The sequence below is a fragment of the Labeo rohita genome, chromosome 6 (assembly GCF_022985175.1).
Source record: "Labeo rohita strain BAU-BD-2019 chromosome 6, IGBB_LRoh.1.0, whole genome shotgun sequence".
In the NCBI taxonomy this organism is placed as follows: Eukaryota; Metazoa; Chordata; class Actinopteri; order Cypriniformes; family Cyprinidae; genus Labeo; species Labeo rohita.
The window spans coordinates 22,184,070-22,210,498 of NC_066874.1; the positions used below are offsets into that span (position 1 = coordinate 22,184,070).

The 26,429-nt window shown below is 35.1% G+C and overlaps 1 protein-coding gene across 1 annotated transcript in view; it reads right to left on the reverse strand.

Annotated features, from left to right (window-relative positions):
* Positions 1-26,429, reverse strand: part of nos1apa (nitric oxide synthase 1 (neuronal) adaptor protein a) — a 102,037-nt gene that overhangs the window by 55,223 nt on the left and 20,385 nt on the right. The window contains exons 3-4 of the mRNA XM_051112383.1: positions 10,088-10,180; positions 8,204-8,262 (exon numbers count right to left, since the gene is read on the reverse strand). Coding sequence (XP_050968340.1) covers positions 8,204-8,262; positions 10,088-10,180 — 152 coding nt within the window. The remainder of the gene's footprint in view (positions 1-8,203; positions 8,263-10,087; positions 10,181-26,429) is intronic.

Below are 26,429 nucleotides of genomic sequence, written 5' to 3' on the forward strand. Positions count from 1 at the left end.
CTGAAGCATTCAGTGAGCATCTGAACCTTCTGTAATAGTTGCATGTGAGTCCCTTAGTTGTCCTTGGTGTGAAAAGATGGATCTCAAAATCATATAGTCATTGCTGGAAAGAGGTAAAATACACAAAAATGCTGATGAACCAAATAATTTGTGGGACCTGAAGGACTTTTCTAAAGAACAGTTGGGCAGTTTAACTGTCATTACAAAACAAAAAAACACAGCTTTGAATCGTTCAGGTAACAGCATAGTATTAAGACTCAAGAATCAAACTATTATTTTCTCTTGTGGACTCTAATATCTGTAAATATCTTATTAAGGTCAGTACTACATAAAAAAAATAGCATGCAATTTGTATGATCCCTCTTATTTGGTAAAATAATTAACATTTTGCAGATTCCGCAAGGTGTATGTAAACTTTTGACTTCAACTGTATACATGTAACCAGAAATGCATGCATCAAATATCTCACAGATCTTGCAGCGTGAAGCAAAGCCATCCTGAAGAATCTCAGACATGATCATCTGTCAATCAACCGCTGCCCTCAGGGCCCTTCCTTCGAAACCCGATCACAAGTGATCACATTTGAGATGCGTGTCAGTACCAGGTGTAAACAACTGTCTGTCTGTCTGATCACTCGTCATCAGATGATCCATAACGGATGAACAAACGGCGAACTTGTAATAGAGCTAAAACACTAAAGTACTGCTTGATCAGGTTAATGTGTGGGGGATATTAAATTAAACAAATAATAAAGTAAAACTGCATCACCACAGCAACACTCATTAAAGGAATAAAATGAAAAGTCTCTTTGTAACAAAAAAAAAAAAAAAGCTGTCAAGCAGTAGAGCTATGGCTTATATGATAGGTTTTTTTTTTCTCCAACACCCAGCCAATTATGGTCTGCTGCTAGAGAATGAGGAGCTAATAAAACAGGTATTATGAAGGCATGAGATGGCATTTAGAATGAGCTTTTTTTGAATTTTCATGGTCCATTTTAGACGATGCGACAGTGGGAGAATGTGAGGAATAAGACACTTTTGTTGTCTACATTCTGAAACTGCTCCCTTAAAGCACAAGGCGAACATAGAGGGAAGACTTGTGGCCAAAGTGCTTGTTTTAGGACCATGAAGGTTGTTCCATAGGGCTGTTTATCAAAGTATGTGCTAGAAAAACTGAATTATTCCCAAATTCTACAACATAAATCAGAGATTTTTTTTAATGATCACAACTTGGGTGTTAGGTCATTCACAAGAACATGTACTCACATATTGTTAAAGCATTAGCTCACTCCTGAACTAAAATTTCTTGATAATTTACTCACCTCCATGTCATCCAAGATGTTCATGTCTTTATTTCTTCGTCGAAAAGTAAGGTTTCTGAGGAAAACATTCCAGAATTTTTTTTCCATATATTGGACTTTAATGCAGTGTTGGGGAAAGTTACTTTTAAAAGAAATGCATTACAATTGTGCATTACTCCCTGAAAAAGTAACTAATTATGTTACTTAGTTACATTTATGGAAAGTAATGAGTTACATTACTTTTGCGTTACTTATTTGAAAAAGTAACTCAGATATTTTCTTAGAAATTCAAAAGTAATGCATTACTTTACTAGTTACTTGAAAAAAGTAACATTATATTACGTAACTCGCGCTACGCCCAACACTGCTTTAATGGGGATCAGCGGGTTGAAGGTCCAAACTGCAGTTTCAATGCAGCTTTGAAGGGCTCTACACAATGCCAACTGAGGAATAAGGGTCTTATCTATTGAAACGATTGGTCTTTATTTTTTATTTTATTTTTTTTAAAATAAAAATGTATATACCTTTAAACCACAAATGCTCATCTTGCAGTAGCTCCGCATGCACGTCTACGACTTCATGCATTACTCTAAAATCATGTTTTGCCTTTTTTTGTAAATGACGTTTGACTTTCTTGGCATGTTTGCTTCTTAAACATGGGGTTGGTACTTCCACCTTCATCACGCGTGACTTTTCCAATGTGGCTATGTAAAGTGTAGTCAAGCTAGTGCAAGATGAGCATTTGTGGTTTGAAAAAAAAAAACAAACAAAACAAAAAACACAATTATACATTTTAATGACCAATCGTTTTGCTAGATAAGACCCTTATTCTTCAACTGGGATTGTGTGGAGTCTTCTGAAGCTGCATTGAAACTGCAATTCGGACCTGCTGATCCCAACTGAAGTTCACTATATGGAAAAAAACATGCAATGTTTTCCTCAAAAACCTTAATTTCTTTTCAACTGAAGAAAGAAAGACATGAACATCTTGGATGACATGGGGTTGAGTAAATTATCAGGATATTTTTATTCTGGAAGTGAACTAATCCTTTAATCAAATAAATGTTGCCTTGGTGAGAATATAGAACAACTTCAAAAACATTACCAAAAAAAAAAAAAAAAAAAAAACTCTTACCAACTATAAACCTTTGAATGAATGTAGAGACATTTTTTAAATTAAAAGAACATTTTACACAAACATAACTGCACATTTCAACTAGACAGGCAGTATAAAGGCAAAGAATGATTTTACGTTTATTGTGTTGGGACCTGAATTACATTGAGGGTTGGTTAAATCGTACAGAGAAAGTTATGAAATTTCCATCTGATGACAAAGACTCCCAAGGAGTGCATACTGGACAAAAACCTTGACATCACATAAAATCCTGTTATTAAGTAGTAAAGCAAGCTCTTTAATGCTCCAGGAAATATTAAAACCTGCCACTGGGCATTTATCTGTCCATGCAGCCTTCATTGTTTGCTGTACAAACATTGAACGTAGTCCTTGTTGTTCTGATCAGCCAGATTCAAGCCTTATTTTTAACTAAGACAGGTGACGTAATTCATATGCTGCTCTATTCTTTCAACCAGCAATCAGCCACACACACTATATGGATTCAGTGAGCATTTCAAGGGGGTAGACTCATAAACACATTGATCAGAGCCTGTAGGTACAAAAACCAGCCACTCATTATTTATTATCTTGAGATTATGTGCTTTTCGGCGAGTACATACTGTAATGCATTCCGCCTCTTGCGGGAACTGTGTGAAGTATTTCACCGATGATATTGGCGAAGGGAATGTTTGGATCTGAACGAGTGATCACATCTATCTTGCCAAACGTCTCCTAAAACCATATTTCTAAACAAAAACAGAAACTACAAGCAATCTGCGGTAAGAGAGAGATGCATTTGGGAGTAACGCAAGCCTGCCAAATCTGGAAACCTTGCAAAAACATAAAGATGCCAGTATGTGAGGTATCCATCATGATCGAGTTTTAATCATAGAGTCATGTATTACTGCCTGCTTGTGTGTAGACTCTGGCACTAATGGGGGTGTATTCACAAAACACCACTAATGGTTTGTGTGTCCTCAACACACAAACAAACAAACAAACAAACAAACAAACAAACAAACAAACAAACAAACAAACACGTGCTCACACGCATACCCTTGAGCAAGGATGACGGAGAAAGCTTTTCATATTCTAATGGGGACGCTGCGCTCACGTTGCCTGGGAGATGAAGCCTTCTGGGGCTTTTGCAGCAGTGCTGATGTAGATGTTGGCTATTGTATTGGACCGATCCCAATGCTGTGGTCCAGGAAAGATGAAGTGTTGATGAATAAAATTATTGCATGCCTTCATATTCAAGACTGATTTTTAACATCTGCTCAGTAAGCAGACGTCGGTACTTAAGTGTACTTATGGCTAGGTTTGATCACCAAACTCTATGAACAGCAAAAGTGTGCATTTGAAACTGATGTTACAGGGAAAATGTTAAGAGCTAGAAAATGCATGAACTTAGGACTACTGCATATGGTTGAATACTGAATTACTGTGACAAGAGTCTGATACAAAACAAGCATGTTGAATCATGGGTTTTATTCCCATGGAATGCATTAGCATTATAAAGTCACTTTGGATAAAAACATCCACCAAATGCATAGGGGAAAGAAAAAAAAAAAAAAAAAAAAAGTGTAAAAATAAATTGTATAAATCAAAAATAAACAACATATTGTATTAAAAGCTAGAACTTTTATTTTGTGGGAAATACTGCATTAATAGTACTTTTTTTTTCCCTACAATTCCCTTTTTGTCCAATTCAAATGACTAAAATAGAGTTAACAAAATTTCAATTCTCTTATACTCACTTAATTTATTAAATAAAAAACACAAAACCTTGTGAAATATTATTACAACTTTAAATAACTGCTTGTCACATGATCCTTCAAAAATCATTATTTGCATATCATGATTTCTCAGTTTTTGCAACATTTTATGTCATTTTTTTTTGTCGGTTTTGATCAATTTAATACATTCTTAAAGTATTCATTTTGTATGAGCAACATCACATAAGGAGCAGTAACGGACTGTAGGTAATCAAAGCGTGCCGATATACAGCCATTTCACACGGCTAGTGTGATATTGTTTATACAACATATTTCTTGCATTTATTAAATTGCTTAAATATACAAAAGGCTTAAACTGTCAAGGCATACAATAAATGAAAGGCCAAACGAAAATTCAATAATAAATCTTTGTTTTAATCAAAAATAAACCACAACACTATAAAATATAAAAAGGTGCATTAATTTATAGCCAATGCTCCTTGTCATCTTTTCACTTCAAGTCTCAGAAGACGATCCTGTGGTTAGCATCGGCTGTAGTTTTAGTGACAATGCAGTTGTTCCCTGCTAGATTTGAATCAGCCTGATGCTTAGTACCAGGGCGTAAGTGCAAGAGAAGATTAATACTGATGACATAGTGTGGCAGTCCTCTCATTTTTCATTAAGTCTGTCAGCGACTGGTAAATTGGGTCCTGCATCCTCCACAGCTAAGCTTAGAGGAACACACTCAGTGGCTGTGTGTGAAATGGCTGTAAGATAAAAATGACCTTGTCTGCTGTCCCAGCTGCATGACAGTCCCCACAAGGGTTGAGACCGCTGCTTTCTTTGGACTAATCCAAAGATCTGAACTCTAACCACAACATCTCATTATCCGGGCTTTGACAGACACAGTCGGCAAACAGAGCACACTGATCTGCCCTGCAAAATTCACTTAAATTCTCCTTGAGAGACTGCAGAATTCATTACTATAAGGATGCACTCAATACGCTGTGATACAAGGAGTAGATTGTGCAATGCACATTGATTTTTCCAATCTGCAAAACACTGGATGTCCTAATTTGCATAATCAAAAGATTAATCCCAGTGTTAATTGAGCTTCCAACTGTCTAATTACATAAATGAAATGGAGTGCAATTAAATCTCTCAGCTTCATTTATTAAATTATTCTGGTCAGTAACTGAAGCCTCTTTACAATTCTATGCTGTATGTCGATCGGCTTGTCATTTGGGTGTCTGTTTGACTTCTTTTATTATTATATGAAATGTAACACATTAACAGTGGTTAAGCATGTGTGACATTTCAGAGCCAGTCACTGCAAGCCTCACATGTGGAGAAATACCGAAGATAATCACAGACTTTAAAAAGGACTCAACTGTTCAGTGTGACACAGGTTGCTGCAAACTACTTTGAGTTCAGTGGAGAATTAGAGCCTGAAAACAAAACATCATTGGCTACATTCACACAGCAGCAAAATGTGGTTCTCTCCACAGTTTGGAGTGCTAAATTAATTATGTTCATATAGAGCTGAGTTATAAAAAAAAAAAAAACACATTTTTGTATCTAAATTGACTGTGAGTGGTCACAATAAACTTTAGTGGGAGAGTTTGCTTTGTGGGTTGTTTTCTTACGGTCTGTGTTCAGAGTTAAAAATGTCATGTAAATAGGTGTAAATAAAAGCCTAAATTAAATCTGTTCATTTTATAAAGTGCATAATATGAAATCGCATCTCTTCACAAGACTTGGATTCAACCGCCTTGATTCATATAGATTTGTTTTATGGTGCCTCTATAACCTTTTCGGATTTTTAAAGTTTTGGTTACCGGACGGATGGAAGTCTCTCAGGTCTCATTAAAATACTGTGTTCTGACGATTAACCAAAGTCTTATGGATTTGGAAAGACGCCTTTAAGGATGCCAGCTCTCTCAGGTTATGAAATTAAAGAAAATTACACACTGCCATGTTTAAATATTTATAACTTGAATCAGTAGCAAATATGGTTTTCTTCCTTGTTTGGGATGCTAATCAAGAAACTGGAGTGGAGATCTTTAATTTATAAATAGATTTTTAGATATACATATTTTATAGACATACTTTAAAGTAATTAAAGAATTACGCATGACCATATTTAAATATTCAAAACCTAGCACTGTGCAATTATGGTGTAAAATGCAGGATCTTTATTTTTACAAATTTATATTTTAGATATAGTTCGTTTAAAGATATATTTTAAAAGATGAAGTAATCCAGCATTGCCATGTTTAAATATTTATAACTTGAAACAGCAAAATATGGTTTTCTGACTTGTTTGGAGTGCTAATCAAGAAAATGAAGTTGAGATCTTTATTTTACAAAAAGATTTTTTTGATGCAGCTATTTTAATGACGTTTTTAAAAGTAATTAAGGAATTACGCATGACTATATTTACATATTTAATATTTACACTTTTTTTGAACACATTTAAATATTCATAACTTGATACTGTGCAATTATGGTGGAATATGCAGGATCTTTATTATACAAATAAATATTTTAGATATAGATTTTAAAGATATCTTTTTTAATATTAAGGAATTACACATTGCCATGTTTAAATTTTGGCTGTCAAACGATTAATTGCATACAAAATAAAAGTTTGAGTTTGCCTAATATATGTGTGTGTACTGTGTGTGTTTATTATGTATTTATAAATACACACAAATTAATGTATATATATTTATGTACTAAATATTTTATTTTATATATATATATATATATATATATATATATATATATATAGTATAAATTATATCAAAATGATAATAAATACATACACTTGTAAATGTTTCTTAAATATATAAATTAATGTGCTTGTATTTATATATACATAATAATTACACACACATATTAGGCAAACTCAAACTTTTATTTTGTATGCGATTAATCGTGATTATTTGTTTGACAGCCCTAGTTTAAATATTTATATCTTGAAGCAACAGCAAAATATGATTTGGCATGCAAGTCAAGAAACTGAAGTTCAGATCTTTATTTTACAAATAGATATTTTAGATATACACATTTTATACAATATATTATAGTATTATATACTTTTAAAGTAAAGTAATTAAGGAATTACAGATGACCATATTTAAATACTCAAAACTTGTTACTGTACAATTATGGTGTAAAATACAGGATCTTTATTTTACAAACAGATATTTTAGAGATATATTTTAAAAGGTTAAGGAATTACACATTGCCATATTTAAATATTTATAACTTGAAACAGTAGCAAAATATGGTTTTGGGGTGTTAACCAAGAAAACGAAGTTGAGATCTTTATTTTACAAATCGATATTTTAGAGTAGGGGTTGACCAATTACCAGTGCCTGTATTAAGCATTTTTATGGTTATCGGTATCTGTCATTTTCAAGACTGATTTGCCGACAAATTAATTTAAAAGCATTTAAAGAAAGTTTTTAATCAGAACCCTTGTTATTCTTAATTTTGTCATTAATCTTCATTCTTACACCAGACATTTATATCGGTTGAAATATCAGTTATTGGTCTACTTGATCCGTAATAATCAGTATCAGCATCAGCCCTAAAAATCACATATTGGTCGACCCCTATTGTATAAACAAATCTGTATGTAAATCAAAAATGTAAAAAAGGGGGAAAAACATCAACTCTAAAAGAATCAAAATACCCAATACGTCTATAATTATGGTCATTACTTTCAAGTTAAAGAAGGAGACTGACTTCAGTTACCCATCCATTCAGACATAATTTGATCATAACAGGCTGTTGTATAGACCATCTGAGGCTCCAGCTTGCAACTAAAACGGCTGTCAATCTTAAACACAGACTGCAATTGCCATTGTGAGTGTGAAGGTGATATATTTAGGTACCCATTTTAGGGGCAAACATGACACGATCATTTAATTCTCCTTTCCCACTGAAAGCCTCCTATTGAGAGCTGACTCACAGCATTACTCATTTACTTTCAGGATTGACAGCTACATTGGTCAAGTGCTGAATGCAGTTCAAATAAAACACATATTTTATGAAGCTCCGCACCTGTATATTGGGTCTTGCATCACCATCATCTTGCTTTCATCCCAGGTCCATTCTTTTTTCTGCAGGAAATGAAAGTGATCATTTCAGTACACCACAAGACTTTAATGTATGATAATTTATCCGTGGCAGAAGCTTGCTCTATCAGTTTTCTCATTTAAGTTCCAGCACCAAATTAGACCATGAGATAAAGCACCTGTTTAAAATCAATAATTTATGTTTAAATGAACAGCATGAGGCAACTTAAGATGCAGAAATTGCAGAGACTGACTGTACCCATTAACTTTGAGCTAAGCATCTTGCTAAAGGACAAAACTATCCTGGAAACCTCCTTAAAGCAAAGTGTCTTGCCAAAGGGTAGACACAGCAGAGTAGCGCTGTGAAACAAGTTGTATTCTCATCTGAACTTAAAAAAAAAACAAAAAAAAAACAAACAAAAAAAAAAACTACAGGATCAATCCCTGAGTCTTTAAGCTTAAAGCTATTTGAAGCCTGTACTTGATTTCTACCATCACCCCCATCTAAATTATGACCTGCAGTTATCGTTACCAAAAAGGAGCTGGGGTCTAAGCAATCCACCCATGGCAGACTGGCACTGAATCAACTTGCCTCTAGATATGTTATGTAATATGTTCATATTGGAAGTTAACACTTGCAATGAATCAATTCCTAGTACAGCACAAAAACACAACTTATGGCACAGTATTTTCATTCATAAAAGCCAATTATAGATTATTACAGTGTACTCTAGAGTCTCAAACACAAGAAAATATTGATATAGAGTTCCTACAATCTAAAAAAATGCTGGGGTAAATCCAGTGCTGGGTGAAATATGGACAAACTTTTGTTTAATTTTTTAAGCAATAGATGAGTTAAATAGTCTGGGTTAAACATTTAACCCAACTGTTTGGTCAAAACAACCCAATCGCCGAGTTTGTTCATATTTCACCCAGCACTAGGTTGTTTTAACCTAACATTTTTTTTGAGTGCAGCATTTGAGTTGTTTTGACCAAGCAGTTGGGTTACACGTTTAACTAGCTGAGTTAAATAAAACTACCCAGAAGGTTGGGATAAACATTTAACACAACCGTTTAGTCAAAACAACCCAATCACTGGGTTTCTTTATATTTCACCCAGCGCTGGGTTGTTTTTACCCAATTTTTTTTTTTATTTTTGTTTTTTTTTGTGTGCAGCGATTGGGTTGTTTTGACCAAGTGCTTGGGTTATAAGTTATAAGTAAGAAGACTGGGTTAAACGTGTAACAGTCAAAACAACAACCCAATCACTGGGTTTGTTCATATTTCACCCAGTGCTGGGTTGTTTTTAACCCAACATTTTATTTTTTTTGGCAGCGATGGGTTGTTTTGACCAAGCGGTTGGGTTATACGTTTAACTAACTGAGTTAAATACAACTAGCCAGAAGGTTGGGTTAAACATATAACCCAATTACTGGGTCAAAACAGCCAAATCGCTGGGTTTGTCCATATTACATCCAGTGCTAGGCTGAATATAACATAGCATTTTTAAAGTGTAGTGCATTTTGTGTGCATAATCTTTTGTGCATTAAAAAAAGGATTTTATTGCATACAATTTGATGTAGCATTCAGTTACAAGTATTGCAAACAATATATTTCATACAGAAAAAATATTTGTCTGCAATAACTGAATTATTTAGATTTGTAGCACCTTTTTGTTGTTAAATGGTAACATTTGAACCAACATGGGAGAACAATAAATAAATATTAAATAAATAAAATAAAATAAACAAATGAATAAATAAAATTAACAATTAAATATAAATGAATAAAATTGAATAAATAAAAACTAATAAATAAATAAATAAATAAATAAATAAATATCATAACAACCTTTAAACTATAAGTTTACCTTTTTCTTTTTCCGCAGCGCTACTTTGACCCCATCCACGGACACGATGATGTTGACTTTCTTCTTTTTGATATTCTTCACTTTAAATTCATACTGTAAAGCGGAGAGGAAAGATACAGATCATTATAGGAAGAAATATCAATACCGAGCAATTATTTTTCCACCCTTCCAGGACACCCAAGGATACTTCTATTAATTAAATTCAATCCAAGACCCCATTTAAATAGAAATCATGCGGCCAGTCCTCTGCAAATATCAATAACTTCACCCTTTTTTATTGGCGTATATGCCCTTGCAGAGAACAAGCTCAAATGGCATTAACACTTCGACTAATGAAATGCAAGATTGGAACTTTCAAATGAGCCAAGCGCTTATCAACAGTGTGGAAATCGGAAAGGGAACAGCAAAGCCTTTGAAGTGCATCTGGATAGAATTGAGTTCTCATGTAAATGGGTTTCTCTATAGCTTCTAAGCTCTGTGTTAACTTTGTGATGTATGCAGCACTCTCTCACTATTCAGAGAGGCATTAGCCTGCTTAGAGATGTATGGATGTGGGTGTCGGTACAAACAACTGTGAGCAAACACTCTTACACAAGTAAACAAGCGTCCCCGCAGGGACAGCATGAAGAGCAGCGTGTTCTCATTTTTCATCCCCACTCATGTACAGTATACAAATTCAGAGGGACAAACACAATATTGTTAAAGAGTAGACTTAAGGCTATTGGGAAAAGGTTTAATTTATAGTTTCATTAATACATGTATCATCCTTCAAAGCAACATGCTGAAATTTTCACACCATCAAGAAAAGATAGTCAAACAAACCCTCTGGCTACTGCATCTTGTTTGTTCCCTATATAGCTAATGTTAAATAATGAGGAGAATGTGTCTTATGTGTCTTCCTACTTACAGAGATACATATGAAAGAACAAAAGTGGATTAATAAGACCCATTTTGGGTTGTTTTGGCAAACCACAATTTGGACAAAATGTTTAAATCAAGACAAAAATTCAAACATAAGAAACTATTGAATAAAGTTGTTAGTCTTCTGCGCACAAAAAGTACTAATTCTTTCTACTTTTATGGGCCTTGAATATAGTAGCTGTGTTGCTGTCTAGGGTCAGAAAGCTCTCGGATTTAATAAAAAAAATATCTGAATTTATGTTCTGAAGATGAACGAAGCACTAAAAAACAAGCTGTCAAGGCCGCCACGTGCACCTAGGTGTTAATACTAACCAGGTGACGGCACATGTTTACCGCTCTTTTCCATTTTCACCCCTTCTCTGCAGTAATGCCTTCCTGTTTGTCTCATTTTAATTGAGTTTCTTTCAGCCACCTGGAGCCCATTTCTTGTCTCTCAGCAGGTGCTGAGTGAAATTTCATCTAGTATTGGCACATTGGGGTCAAAGAAGATACAGACACTGCTGTCTGTGAGAGATGTATGAATTAAAGATTAAACCAAAAGATAAAACCATTTCACTAGACCCTGCCTAAATCAACTTTGGTGATTCAACTTTCCTTTTCAGTTTCGTAGCATGAAGAAATGAGGTAATATGACTGGAGTGTTTAAATTGGCAGCATTTATACTTGGAAATTATTTCGTGCACTAAATACTGAAGAAAGAACTCAATTTGCTCAAGATGCGCATTACGGGCATGGCCAAACATTACACTGGTGTTGAAAACAGAACGAAGTTGAAACCTGCATACTCAAAGTCAAACAATGAGGAGCATTGAGCTTATCAGGAATTCCTCTCTTAGCTGAACCTACAAGGTCACAGCAAAGTTCAAACAACCAGATGAGAAAACTAACCATGCTTTCACAATTGTTTCAGAGCCAAACCTGAATGTTTCACAAGGTGAACTGAGAGTACAATCTATATTATACAAAATGGAATAAAATATGGCAGTGATTCCCATACGGAACCACAGACAAACCAAAAAAACGAAGAATACAAATCATAAATGATTTGAGTGACGCAATGTAAGCACAGCACCACCAGTAGTCTGATTTAAGAACATAGTCTTTTAATAAAATGTTCAAATGCACAAATTGTGAATCCTTCACTAAAATAACTCACTGAATTGACCTGACGTAACCAGAGTAATTGCTCTGACGCAAAGTGAAACTCTGACTTCACAAAATGAAGCAGTTTGTGGATATAACATGTAGTTAAAAGATACACAGTTGCAGATACTGATACATCTTTCCAGACACTTCTTGTTACTTTTTAACCATTGTTCACTTAGGATTATTCAGATGGAATTGTAAATCAAATTATTTGAATTATTTACTGAAAAGAACAGACTCAAAGCAATTTACTTAGACCTTGTCCACACTAAAAAGTTTGATGAAAACATTTTTTGTCTCCGTTTTGGCCTTCCATCAACAATGAGACATTGTTTTTGTCAAGGAAAACAGAGATTTTTGAAAATGGTCTTAAAAATGAATACATTTGAAAATGTGTTATAGTGTGGACTGTGAAAACAGGTATTTGAAAATGATGACGCATGTTTAGTCACGTGATGCTTATTATACCGATAGATACCTGTATTGTGCCTGTTATGTGCTATTCACTTACACACTGTTGCTACAGGTATGTTATTTTGTACACTCATCATATTACAGCCCTGCAAAGATGACAGAAACTTTACTTGTGATTGCTGTTTTGCAGCAAAACATGAGGGCAGTTTAGTTTTAGATCAAACATATAGTGAGTAAGTGCGACCTGGACGCATCAGTGAACGGTGAGACAATCCCAATTTTTTGAACAGAAGTGTACAGTTGAGATCAAAAGTTTACATACACCCTGCAGAATCTGCAAAATGTTAATTATTTTACCAAAATAAGAGGGATCATACAAAATGCATGTTTATTATGTAGTACTGACCTGAATAAGATATTTCATACTTTTCTCCACAAGAGAAAAGAATAATTGGATTTATAAAAATGACCCCATTCAAAAGTTTACATTGGTTCTTAATACTGTGTTGTTACCTGAATGATCCACAGCTGTGTTTAGTTGTTCATGAGTTCCTTCAGGTGCCACAAATTCTTTGGTTTTCCAGCATTTTTGTGTATTTGGACCCTTTCCAACAATGACTGCATGATTTTGAGATCCATCTTTTTACACTAAGGACAACTGAGGGACTCATATGCAACTATTACAGAAGGTTCAATGCTCACTGATGCTTCAGAAGGAAAAATGATGCATTAAGGGCCTGGGGTGTAAACTTTTGATCAATTGAAATGAGTACATTTTTCTTATTTTGCCTAAATATCACATTTCTTTCATTTAGTACTGCCCTTCAGAAGCTACAGAAGATACTTACATGTTTTCCAAGATTCTTCTCCATTTAAAGTTAACTTTACCCTGATCTTCAAATTCAAAAAGTTTTCACACCCTGGCTTTTAATGCATTGTTTCCCCTCCTGGAGCATCCATGAGCGTTAGAACCTTCTGTAATAGTTCAATATGAGTCCTTCAGTTTTCCTCAGTGTGAAAAGATGGATCTCAAAATCATACAGTACAGTCATTGTTGGAAAGGGTTCAAATACACAAAATGCTGAAAAAAATCAAAGAAAAAAAAAAAACACAGCTGTGGATCATTAAGGTAACAAAACAGTATTATAAATCAAATGAATGTGATTTTTTGAACAGGGGGTCATTTTTATAAATTCAACTTTGTGAAATTTACGTGAAATCTTATTCAGGTTAGTACTAATAGCACATACATTTTATATGATCCCTCTTATTTTGGTAAAATAATTAACATTTTGCAGATTCTGCAAGGTGTATGTAAACTTTTGACCTCAACTGTATATCTGATAAACACTAGTGTTAAACACAGAATGAATAAGTCAGTCGACTAACTTATTTAAAGTGCCCCTATTATTATTATCAGGTTTACATGCATGCAAGGTCAAAAAACATTTTCATTTTTGTATAATATTTTACTTTTTTATATTTAACTTAATTTTACCTTATTTCACAACTACTCTGGAACAATTAATTTGAAGATTCACTTTACGCCCGCCGTTGCATGACGCTAGTCCGCCCTGATTGGTCCGATGATCAAGTCTGTTGTGATTGGTCTAATTTTGGAATTTGGTTGAATCGACACTTTCTTTTGAGACATTGACATTTATTTATGCACTTTCAGACTTACAACTTTTCAGAGTTTACATTCACATACAGCTACATTACACACTGCATGAAAGGCAATTTTCAAAAATCAATAATAGGGGCACTCTCTAGTTACCCACTGAACTTGTGGAATTGACTACACAAATAAAATCCTGCAGGAAACACTTTATCTTTTGGACAGAAGTATTGTTTCTTAGACAAAAAAGTGATTAGAGTAGCCAATGTTCAATATGGTTTATAGCTTAACTGCATAAACCCTTCCAACTTGGGACTACTAGAAACAATCTTTACAAATAATACGGCAGGCACACTATCTACCAGTTGTATTGTATCCCTGAAGTCATGTTGATTCTGCTATAAAAATTAAGGGATCATAATTGCTATTATCTATTATACAATTCACAGACAGCAAGGACGCGATTCCTCTTCTGTGAGGTGGTGAAAATAATGCACAACTAACAGAGCAGGAGCCATTCATTTGATCTACAGTGCACCTTTAAAATGTCAGGCTCGTTTTGCTCATTGCAACAGCATTCACAATATCCTACGTCGCTCGCCTTTGAGAAATGGCATCTTTCAACAGAATGACATTCATACGCTGTTGAGGCTAGATTAGGATTTTAGTAACCCTCCTGAGATCAGGAGATTCAGTGGGGTACATTGCCAGCAATCTACAAATCAAATCCTAGGTCACTCGTGACAGCTACATGAACGCACACAGGCTGGGACGACGACTTCCTTTATTACACTACTACACTACTAAATCTGACACATTCATTCATTCTATCTTAACATGTAAGATTATGGGTTGATTATTGAACCACCCTGCAGGATAGGGTGATCCATCATCATGACACCGTCCATCAGAGGCGGCACTTTATTTTGTCTTGTCCCCAGACAAACAATACTTACACAGCAAACTTGATAGTCTGATCATGCATGTGGGCGAGACTGAAAATTAATGCTGCATCAACTAATCACTAGTCAATAATGAATTTCATAATCAATTAGATTTTGCACTGTGTATGAGGAAACACATCTGGTGAAGGCCACTCGTTGACTTTTCCGTTAATCTCAATGGCAGCTGCTCATCTGATGCACAGCTCTTCAGAAGCATGCAGACTGCTTTCATAAAACCATTTTTACATAAATTGTCGTATTCAAATCAATAAGACAATTTCCATAGAAATCTTCTTGTTTTTTTATACAATTTATATGTTCTGCTCATGTTTCATGAAACGGCAAAAAACTACAGCAACAGGAATACTATTTTACAGCATGATCAGTTTGATCTGATTCGCAAAGGAAAGAACTTTTAGGAGTTGATTCTTTTAATGAACAATTCAAAATGACTCAAACTTGTTACCGGTTTGAACCAGTCTGATGAATCCTTCACTGAATGAATTCATGAATGAGTGAATGAGCAGCAACATCTGACTCACAAGTTGTCAATACCTCCAGTGATGCGTGTCATGAAATCAAGTAGGTTTAAATGCACCAAAGACCACATCATTCACTGATACACTGTTCAGAAACTGAGCTGAAAGCTGAATTGGTGCTCATTTTATCTTCAATATCAACAGCTAATTAATATTTTTTGTGGAAACCATGATACATTTTTTCAGGGTTATATATAGAAAGTTCAAAAGAACAGCATTTATTTAAAATATGAATCTTCTGTAAATGTCTTTACTGTGACTTATCAGTTTAAAGGGGTCCTATGCTTTTTCAGTTTTTGAACTTTAGTCAGTGTGTGGTGTGTATCTTTGGGCATAAAAAAAAAAAAAAAACCAAACACACACACAAAAAAAAAAAAAAAAAAAGATTACAAAGTTACAAATCTCAAAGTCCACCTCAAAGGGAGATACTACGTTTTTAAAAAATCCCTTTTCAAGAACTACAACAAACGGCTCCTTTGGACCTACTGCGTTTGTTTTCCGCATGCAATGATGTCACAACGCGGTCCATTAGAATATCATTAAATTAAATCCCACCCACAGAAATTTGAATTGTAGGGAACAGGTGGGGGATTACCCTAATGATGCAGCGTGGAGAGCCGCTTCAACGAACCGCAGCACGGCGGGTATAAACAACCATTAACCAGAGTTTCCGATTCAGAGCAGTAACGCACCGCAGCCGTGTGCAGTACGGGGGGGGTCTAAACACATGCCAAAGCTGCGATCTACTCCGGTTGCCACGTCGGAGCCACAACGCACCACAGACGTGTGCTGCGTGTGGACATTTATTCATCATACAGTGTAGATAACGTTAGCTTCACTTATAACGCAAGTTTTTTTAAAATGCATAATCTTTCACTAGAATAGCCTAGGTTGATCAGTGATGATGTTCCTTGATGATGTTAGGCTGCTTTTAGCCTTATGCTGGAGCTGGTTTCAGGCAATGAAACCAAGTATGTAAACAATTAAATACATTAGCACAATAATATCACGTATTGGCGATCTCGCAGGCTGACGATAGGACCCAACACTGCTGTAGCGTATTATTTACTCACCCTCCATGCATCCTAGGTGTATATGACTTCCTTCTTTCAGACGAATGCAATCGGAGTTATATTAAAATTTGCCTCACACAGCTCCAGTGGGTTAATAAAGGCCTCCTGTAGTGAATCGATGCGTTTTTGTAAGAAAAATTTTATATTTAAAACGCAAGAATCATTTTAATCTAGCATGCTCTGTCCATGTTTGTCTATGTCTTCCTCTCTCTATTTCTAAATCATGATTACTTAATCTGTATTTCAAGAGGATTGGTCTTTCTTTAAATGGTTTAATTAATAAATTATTTGCAAATTTAGTGGTTCTGTTTAGGGTTGAGTAGCATTGGAGTTTATTTTAAAGGTCAAAGTGTATTTTTAGTGATTCATCATGAGTGTCTTTTAAATTGTTGTCAATTTCTTTAATAATGGTTTTGGGGTTGTAGCTGTAATCAGTGAGGAGTTGGGTTTTATGGACTAGCTGATGAGCGAGCGTGTTTAGAGGATGAGATTCTGATGAGGTTGCATTGGCGAGGAGGGCTTTATATCGGATTGAATCCAGATTAGATTGATGGAGGTGATGCCAGAACTGAACACACGTCTTCTGGATCTCAATCTTCAGTGGGTATAAGCCTAATTTAGCCTAAATTGTGCCTCTGTGGACCCCTACAATGTTTTTGATCATTTCTAGTTGTAGTTTTTCTATTGCAGATTTATCCCAATTTTTTAAAAATTGACTTTTCATTTAAACAATGAGTGACATATAAGCATAGAGCGCGTACACATATCACGCGCCAGATACTGTGAATGCGCTCAGGACAGTAGGACATACCGGTGAATCAGAGGTAAAATATGATATAAATACCGTTCAGTTTCTCACACAAACGGATCGTTTCGTGTCTTAGGACATCAGTGTATCGTCACAAGTCGCAGGGTTTAATTTGGTTTTGTTTGTGTATGTTTTTTTTTTCCTCAAATATTTGGTAGTCATTGACTGCCATTATATGACTGACAGACTGCAACGGTTTGAGTTAAAAATCTTTCTTTGTGTTCTACTGAAGAAACAAAGTCACCTACATCTTAAATGCCCTGGGGGTAAGCAGATAAACATCAAATTTTCATTTTTGGGTGAACTATCCCTTTAAGGGCTTCAATACAATCATTATAAGAGACATTCAATGATGTTACAAATGCCTAAACATATTGTGAGATTGTGTGACAATGGCTAAAGCACACAGGCTACATTATAACATTTCCACCAAGGGCACTCTGACTGTTCCTGGAAGGAAAGAATAGAAATCTACCCACTCTGTACTTTCCAGGGTTACAAAAGTCACGATGTTCTATCTCATGGCTCTTTTACCACACCTCTTTTGATAGAGTTTTGCATTCTAGAGAGACGAGTGAGTCACAGGGCCGTCCGTATCACCAGTCCTCCAGTGACACAATGGGACAGACAACGTGTCAGCATTAATCATCAGACATGGTGGATCTTGGTGACAATTTCTGCGGCTTATCAAAAAGTAAAGGCTCAAGATGAAGAAAGAGGTCTTGGAACAGACAGATCTTGCTGGAGAGAAGCACATCCGTCTTGAAAGTTTATGCAGAGAACAGGAAAAAAAATGAAAATCTGTCACAAATCTAATCTTAAATCAATATCCAGATGATATACGACACCTACATTTTACTGCCAGAGCTGAGGAAAAACTTTGACTTCGTCAACAAGCCTTTTTTCCATGATACCAAAAGACACAGACGCGCTCTGAAACAACATTTAGATTCATTCAGTGTCCATGGCTACACAAGATACTATCAAGGATGGCGTTCCCATAGCAACCAATAAAGATATCCTCAAGGCGTCCAGAAGGACAGCAAATTGTTGAAAATAAATTGATGAGTTCTGACAAACTGATCTTGAAATATTATCCCAGAGTAACCAACCTTTAGTCCAGCATTAACTTACAGTGAGATATAGGGAACAAAATCAGTTTATGTCATCTGTATGGAGTAAACCAAGTTTCATGGTTTTGAAAAAGATTCGATTCCGAACGTCATGAAAGACTTGATTTCATTACGCTCTGAAATGAAAAGACAGCAACGTCTACGTAAAATGAAAAGAAGAAAGTGATACACTGAACTTCTTCAGAATAAATGACATGATGCTAAATTTTCCATGCCACAAAAAAGTTGCCGCCACAATTTTAGAGTGTTAAGGGCGTGTTGTGGTTGCTAAGTGGTTTTGGGTGGTTGCTAGGGTATTGAGGATGATTGCTAGGTGGCTCTTTACTCAAAAGAGCCCAGTTTTTTGACATTCCGGTCCCTACATAAAAATAAATAAATAAAACGCACCATCACACAAATTTCTATGTATAAAACATGATCAGCAGTCATTTAAAAACATGAAAACACTGACTTCTGGCTCAAAGCTACTCTTCCCTGAAAACGGGTGGAAGGGGCACAATGACACAGTGACTCTGAACATTATAATTAGACTGGCTGTGAAGAGCCTCTCAGTATAAAAACCCACTGGGGAATACAGCCTCTTCACATTCATACTTTTCTCTTTCTCTATCTCGCCACTGTCAGAGACCCACGAAGATGACACAGATAGAAAGCAAGCACAGCCTTGCTCCGCAGCTGGAATTTACAGGTAAAAGCTTGTTTCGTTACAGGCGAAATGGCAGGCTGACCTACAAACATAAGCCCATTTCTCAAACCGTTGCGGGTGGAAACTCCTCACTCTAATTTCGCCTTGCCATTTCATCACTGTATGCTATTTAAGACGTAATCCAAAACAACTAAGATGAATCTGTGCCTGGGAGCTATAAGTGCCAAATGTAATCAAAGAAATCAGTTTGGCCTCGCAATTAAGTTATTGCACTAATATGTAAAAATCCAGAGGGTTTTTTAAATGTAATTGCCCTCATGCACAAATTAACAAAGCTGGACTTCAATTTATAAAGCTCAAAGTGAGTCATTTTGCAATATTACAGCATTAAATGAAATCATGCAAGCTATATTCAAACAGCTTTCCTATACTACTCATTGTCTGGCTCTGGTCAAGCAAGCAGAAAGTCCTGCCCCAAACTTAGACCACTGGCCGAGCAAATGTTGTTGCATTGAAATGCTCAAGCCACATTCTTTACACGTTTTGATGAAATTAACTTAAAACAAAAATAGCTCATTTGCAGTTAAAATACAATCATGCAATGGAATTTGGCAATCTGGCCAAAACAGCAAGGAAAAGAAAAAAGAATTTGATTTATGTTGGCCAAGTTTTGGATGGTTGAAATTTAATTACCCAAACTTCTGCATTTTTTCCCCTTTGCTTTGGATTCTGTATTAGAAATTAATTAAATGGATAGCTCACCCCAAAATTAAAAATTAACCCATGATTTACTCACCCTAAAGCCATCCTAGGTGTTTGACTTTCTTCTTTCAGGTGATTACAAACAGAGTTATAGCAAAAAAAAAATGTCCTGGCTCTTCCAAGCTTTATAAAGGCAGTGAATGAGTGTTGAGATTTTAAAGATTAATAGAGTGCATCCACATGGCTCTGGGTGTTTAATAAAGGCCTTCTAAAGCCAGTCAATGTGTTTGTGCAAGGAAAACATCCATATTTAAAACTTTAGAAACCGTAACCTTTAGTTTCTGCTAACTGTTGTACACGTATTCACAAGAGAGGGGCATTCCAGCAAATTATGTAGGTAAACGCGGTGACGAACGCAGAAGCACAGTGGAAAGAGCAAAACAAAACACCGGTAACAAAAGTACAAAAACGAGGATTTGTAAAGAAAAATGTAGAGGATTTTGATATAAGCCAAGAGGAGACTGGTTTTCAAAACAAAACTTGGTTCTCACGAGACAAGCATATTCTTACAAGAGCTTACGCCACATCTACATCCTACGTCATCTGCTGGAACAGCACTCTCTCAGTGTGACCTGCCAATAACGATTCAGGTTTTCTTTCTAAGAACTATAATTTAGAGCATATACAAACAAAAATCTATACTTTTTTCAATTCACAAAATACCCTGAAAAATTTCAAATAAAATAAAAAAAATTAAAACATTAATCTTATAAAATTATTTAACATGCAAATAAGAAATGTTGGGGAAAATGCAATGATACTTTTAAATTTTGAAACCAAACCACTAGTAGGTATCACCGAGTCATTTAGTCATTCATTCAACCGATTCGTTTAACAGCAGATTCATTCAGAAACTAGGCAAGTGACTGTCTTTTGTGAGTGGGTTTCTGAATCACTGACTCACTTGATTCGTTCAAAAACATGGAATCATTTTAGTAATGAAACACTGCTGCTTGGAGACATGCAACAGTTTTCTGTGGCTTTGATTGGAAATATTTTCATCAGTGAAATGAAGCAAAAACAACCGACTGACCGGCCAGTCACTGGTCTGGGCCAATCATGCGGGGAAAACCAGCTAATTCCGGTCCCTGGCCGGTCGATCGGTGCACTTCTAATATTTTCCTTACAAAACAAAAACAAAAAACACATTGATTCAGTTCAGAAGGCCTTTATTAACCTCCTGGAGCTGGGTGAAATACTTTTTATGATGGATAGATGCACTTTAATGGACTTCTCAATGGAAATCTCAACACCCATTAACTGATATTCTAAAGCCTGGAAGAGCCAGGACATGTTTTACAATAACTTTGATTACATTTGTCTAAAAGAAGAAAGTCAACAACATTTAGGATGGCCTGAGGGTGAGTAAATCATGGGGTAAATCTAATTTTTGGGTGAACTACCACTTTAATTTTTAATTTTTTGGTTTGTTTTAGCACTACATATATTTCATCTCATTGATCATTTAAACTAGGGTTGGGTCAGAATAGTCAACACTGCAGAATTTATTTTTTAAAAGTTATACATAAAACTTCTTTGAGTCCATTTTATAAAAAAACAAACAAACAAAAAAAATACTATTTTAGTCTTTCTACTCAGAAAAAAAGTAATTTGAAAGTTCTTTGTACTGAATTACAAAATTTACTTGCATGTTTCTACACCATTTTTTTTTTTCAGTGTAGTCACTGACTAGCTGTATGGACGGGCTGACAATTAAAATATTTGAAAACATTCCTGTTTTCATGCCATGATAATACTCCATCATATTAAAAATATTATTGTTAGGGCTGGGTAAAAAAAAACCAAAAAAAAAAAACAAAAAAACAAAATTGATTTCACGATTTTAATCGATTCTCATTTTTACCAAATGATATTAATTCTTAAAGCAACATCTCAGAGTATTCTGATAAGTTGTCTCTTTAAAAGCACCAATGCTAAAAGCATTAAAAACTGCTTGCCATACTCTTTAAATGAAGCATTTGTTACCGTTTCTTTCAATATAGCAGTGAGTCAGCCGTGGTAAACAAAAAAATAAAGAACAGACAGTGAGTGCGTATTTGCGTGGTGGGGATGTTATTATTGAGAGTAAACAAGTCTCATAATGAACATTGCTTGAAAACAAACACTAACTGGCAGTCTGTTACATGCACACAAATATTTAGGCATTATAAGGGTTCTGTCATTAGTTAAATAAGCCAAAAATGCATAGAAGCATCACAGACAAATAAACTAAAATGAACGCAATGATTTAAGTGCTCCGTTTTGTGCTGAAAAAGCAAATCAAAGCATGGTGACCTTAGCAAGACTGAATTGTACAGCATTACTCCGCCCCCTCCCCCCTTTTTTATAATTGTAACATTTAAGAACACTAACACTGATTGCTGCCATTGCTGAAAACAAAGGGCTGGCAAGCCTCTGAATAAACCTGTGGAAAGTTGAATATACGTGGCAAGCCGCACCCCTCACACCTCTTCTTTTCCAAGGAAAAATTAGAGAAACAGTCTCTGACAGGTAGGCAGAGATGATATTTAGCCACAGTGCTATGAATCACTACTTCTGCAAGAAAAACTAGATGAATCTTCGAAGACCACAGGAAACTGAAATGACTGTATAATGAGCTATGGCTGAGTCAAGTTCCCCACTATTTCATGACTCTGGATATGAAAAATTATAACGAGACACGAGCGAGGGTCTCAAAACAAACAGCAAGGCCAATAAATGTTAAAAAGTAAAAAGCAAATCCAGGAGTGCACAATATACTCTGCACTATAAGAGATACTGGCCCCAGCTTGAAAAAGAATTCATTTTTCATACTTTTTACAAGATGAAGATTTTTGGACTTTGTTTATTTATTAATTTATGTTGATTTTTTTATTGATTTATTTTTTTAAAAATCATAGCAGCAGCCAATACTGAATATTTTATTGTGCATACTGATTTAAACTTTTAACATATGGATTACCTTAAGTAAACTTCAAAAGCATTAATTTTAAATGTGATTGTAAAAAAATGAAAAGCAGTAATGCCTACACTTTTTTTTTTTTTTTTTTTAAAGTTTCTACTTAAAGTGTTCATGCCGCCTTAAAAATGTAAGTTTACTCAATTCAGATATCCACGTTTTCATGTAGTACAGCTTAACATTTCATGTTGACGAAACTTACAATTTTAAGGCAGAACACTAAGTTGAAACATTTTTTTTTTTTAACAGTGTAGCATTTACAGAGGCTGATTTTAGTTTGTGTTTTATTTTACATTTATTTTAAAATAACAAAAACAAACAGCATCTAATTGTAAACCTTTATTTATTTTCAGACTTCTGTCCCTCTGACATTTTTATTCACATATACAGTAAACACTGATCAATGCACACACGGAGCACATCAAATATAGTGAACATAAAAAACACAAACGTATTTGCTTAAAGGAGAAGTCCACTTCCAAAACAAAGATTCACATATAATGTCTTCACCTCCTTGTCATCCAAGATGTTCATGTTTTTCTTTCTTCAGTCATAAAGAAATTATGTTTTTTTGAGGAAAACATTTCAGCATTTTTCTCCATATAATGGACTGATATGGTGCCCCGATTTTGATCTTCCAAAATGCAGTTTAAATGTGGCTTCAAACGATCCCAAATGCGGTTGAAAACAGCTGAGAAAGAAGGGTCTTATCTAGCATAACGATAAGTTATTTTAATAAAATAATACAATTTATATACTTTTTAATGCCAAACGCTCGTCTTGTCTTACTCTGCCTGGGCTGTTTTTGTTCTGGTTCATGACAGTTAGGGTATGTCGAAAAACTCCCATCTCATGTTCTCCCTCAACTTCGAAATCATCCTATATTGCTGTTTTACCTTTTTTGTTAAGGGTATTTAATCTTCAGTCTTGAACCACAATACACAGAGTTCAGGGAGAGAAAGGCAAGACGAGCGTTTGAGATTAAAAAGTATTTAAATAGTATAATTTTTATGAAAATAACCAATCGTTTCGCTAGATAAGACCCTTCTTCCTCAGTTGGGATTGTTTGCAACCACATTTGGGATCGTTTGAAGCCGCATTTAAACTGCATTTTGGAAGTTCAAAATCGGGGCACCATATCAGTCCATTATATAGGGAAAAATGCTGAAATGTTTTCCTCAAAAAACAATTTTTTCATGACTGAAGAAAGAAAGACATGAACATCTTGGATGACAAGGGGGTGAGTATATTATATGTGAATCTTTGTTTGGGACAAAGTGGACTCCTTTAACCTTTAATAGCGGTTTGTTTATCAGTTAATGGCCAGAACATAATTTTCAGCTTACTAGTATATTGGCCAGAATTTATATTATAACTTCATATTTGTCAGTGCATCGCAAAACATGTCCAACAACATCACCTTAGAATTATAAGGTTCTATCTGACATTTTTGTCAAAATTGAGTTATTCACATATTCTTTTTCTGTGGCAACTTATTTACATTATGTGATGTTTCTTTTGTATGCTGGGTACATTTTGGGCCTCTTTTTAGAAAACAAAAATGGTTCTATCTACAGAAGTCTATGGAATGCAAAAACTTTTAAACTCAATCTCTCAAAAGAACCTTATAATTCTAAGGCGACAAAATATACCCTTAATTTCACAAAAGAAACACAGAGAAACTGAAGAACATAGAAATTTGGTTCAAAATCAGCAAAACAGCAGCATACAAACAGGCATAACATGACAATACTCTGCTTGCATCTCATACTCATAACACTCTCAAAATAAATTCAGAAGTAGCATGCCGCTCCTGATAATTTGTCAGATTTTACATTAGCCCCATATGGATGAAATCCCTCTTATAAACAAAGCCCGACCTTTTATTGTTTAAATAGGCCCTAGATCAGCATAAGAGCCCTTCATTGCATAGCCAATTAAAAGCTGCTTGAGAGCCAGAGGGATTTCTCTTTGTGTGGGAGTCGTAATACACACCAGATTTGGACCATGGTTGTGCAGAACAAACACAATCTTGCTCTAGGCATAATCTCTTAAATGCTTAACGCCTTAAAACTTATGAAATCTTATCATTTTCCCTCTGACCTTGCTCTCACATCTGCAATTTATATAAACAGAATGGCCATCATCTTTCCTTTAGATGGCCTCCTCAGCTGAATGAGTTCTCAATTTAAGCAGCTATGAATATATAGTGCCTTCAATTTCAACTGAAAGGGAGATGAAGTGTTATTTGGGAGACAAAACACATAAGGTTCTTTTGTGATGCATTTTAAAATTGCTATGTAATAAAGCAGATGAGATCACTTCAGGAAAGTGCCCACTTTCAGTTTTATATTGCACACCCAATAATCTAGTGGCATATTTCTTGCTAAATGTTATTGTATTCCTGTTTTCATGCTATGATAATGCTTTATCACAAAAAAAATATATTATTTCAATTAAACATCCTGGTTATAACAGCAACCCAACATGGACTGAACAACGTGTCTCAAAATAGACCTGCAGCTGTCTATTATTCCTTGCAAGTACAAACATTTTCCTTAATATTTTCCAGTTCAATGTGTTTGTGTCAAATACTGAAATATTGGTATTGTGACAACCACTGTATGGTCGCTGAGTGTTAAAAGGCAGAATAAATAAATCTGGCCTTCAGCTGAAAGGCTGTGAGTGTCTCCACAGCCACTATTAGTTTGGAGCCTGAATGGCTATTGGCAATCTGCTTACTGCAATTCATAAAGCTAGCAAGGGCCATCAATGCTACAGCTCCGCATTTCTGCTGTGAAATCAAATCCAGCACTTCAAACCACGAAAAACCATAGGGATCTGCTGAGGGAATGAAAGTGATGACCACAGCATTCCCCGTCCCTCTGGGTTCAGAGAAACTGGCGTTTTTATTATTGAAGCTGACCGGCTTCACTTGCAAGCTTATCTGTCTTAAAGAGAGATAAAGCAAAAGGGTCTCAGGAAACACAATGAAGACAGAACAAAATCTGCAAAGAAATCTCTCTCATGTTAAGGGTTTGGCTGCCAAAATCCAAACTGACAATGGAAACACATAGCATAGAATGAATCACATAGCATATTTTGTTAACAGTATTTTCTGTACTATAGTTTTTTTTTTCCACAACTGAATTACGTGAGACAGAACGACCTGACAGAATCATTGTGAATTAGTGTTGAAAGATTTAGAGTGCCCTGAAAATATTATTATTATTCATAGTTTCAAATCAATAATGGAACACAGCCAAATCTGAAAAAAGTCAGTCAAATCAAATAACTTCTCTCTACATAAAATATTTTCCAGATACCAATATGTTAAAAAAAATTCTGGTGAAAAAAAACAAAAAAAACAAAAAAAAAC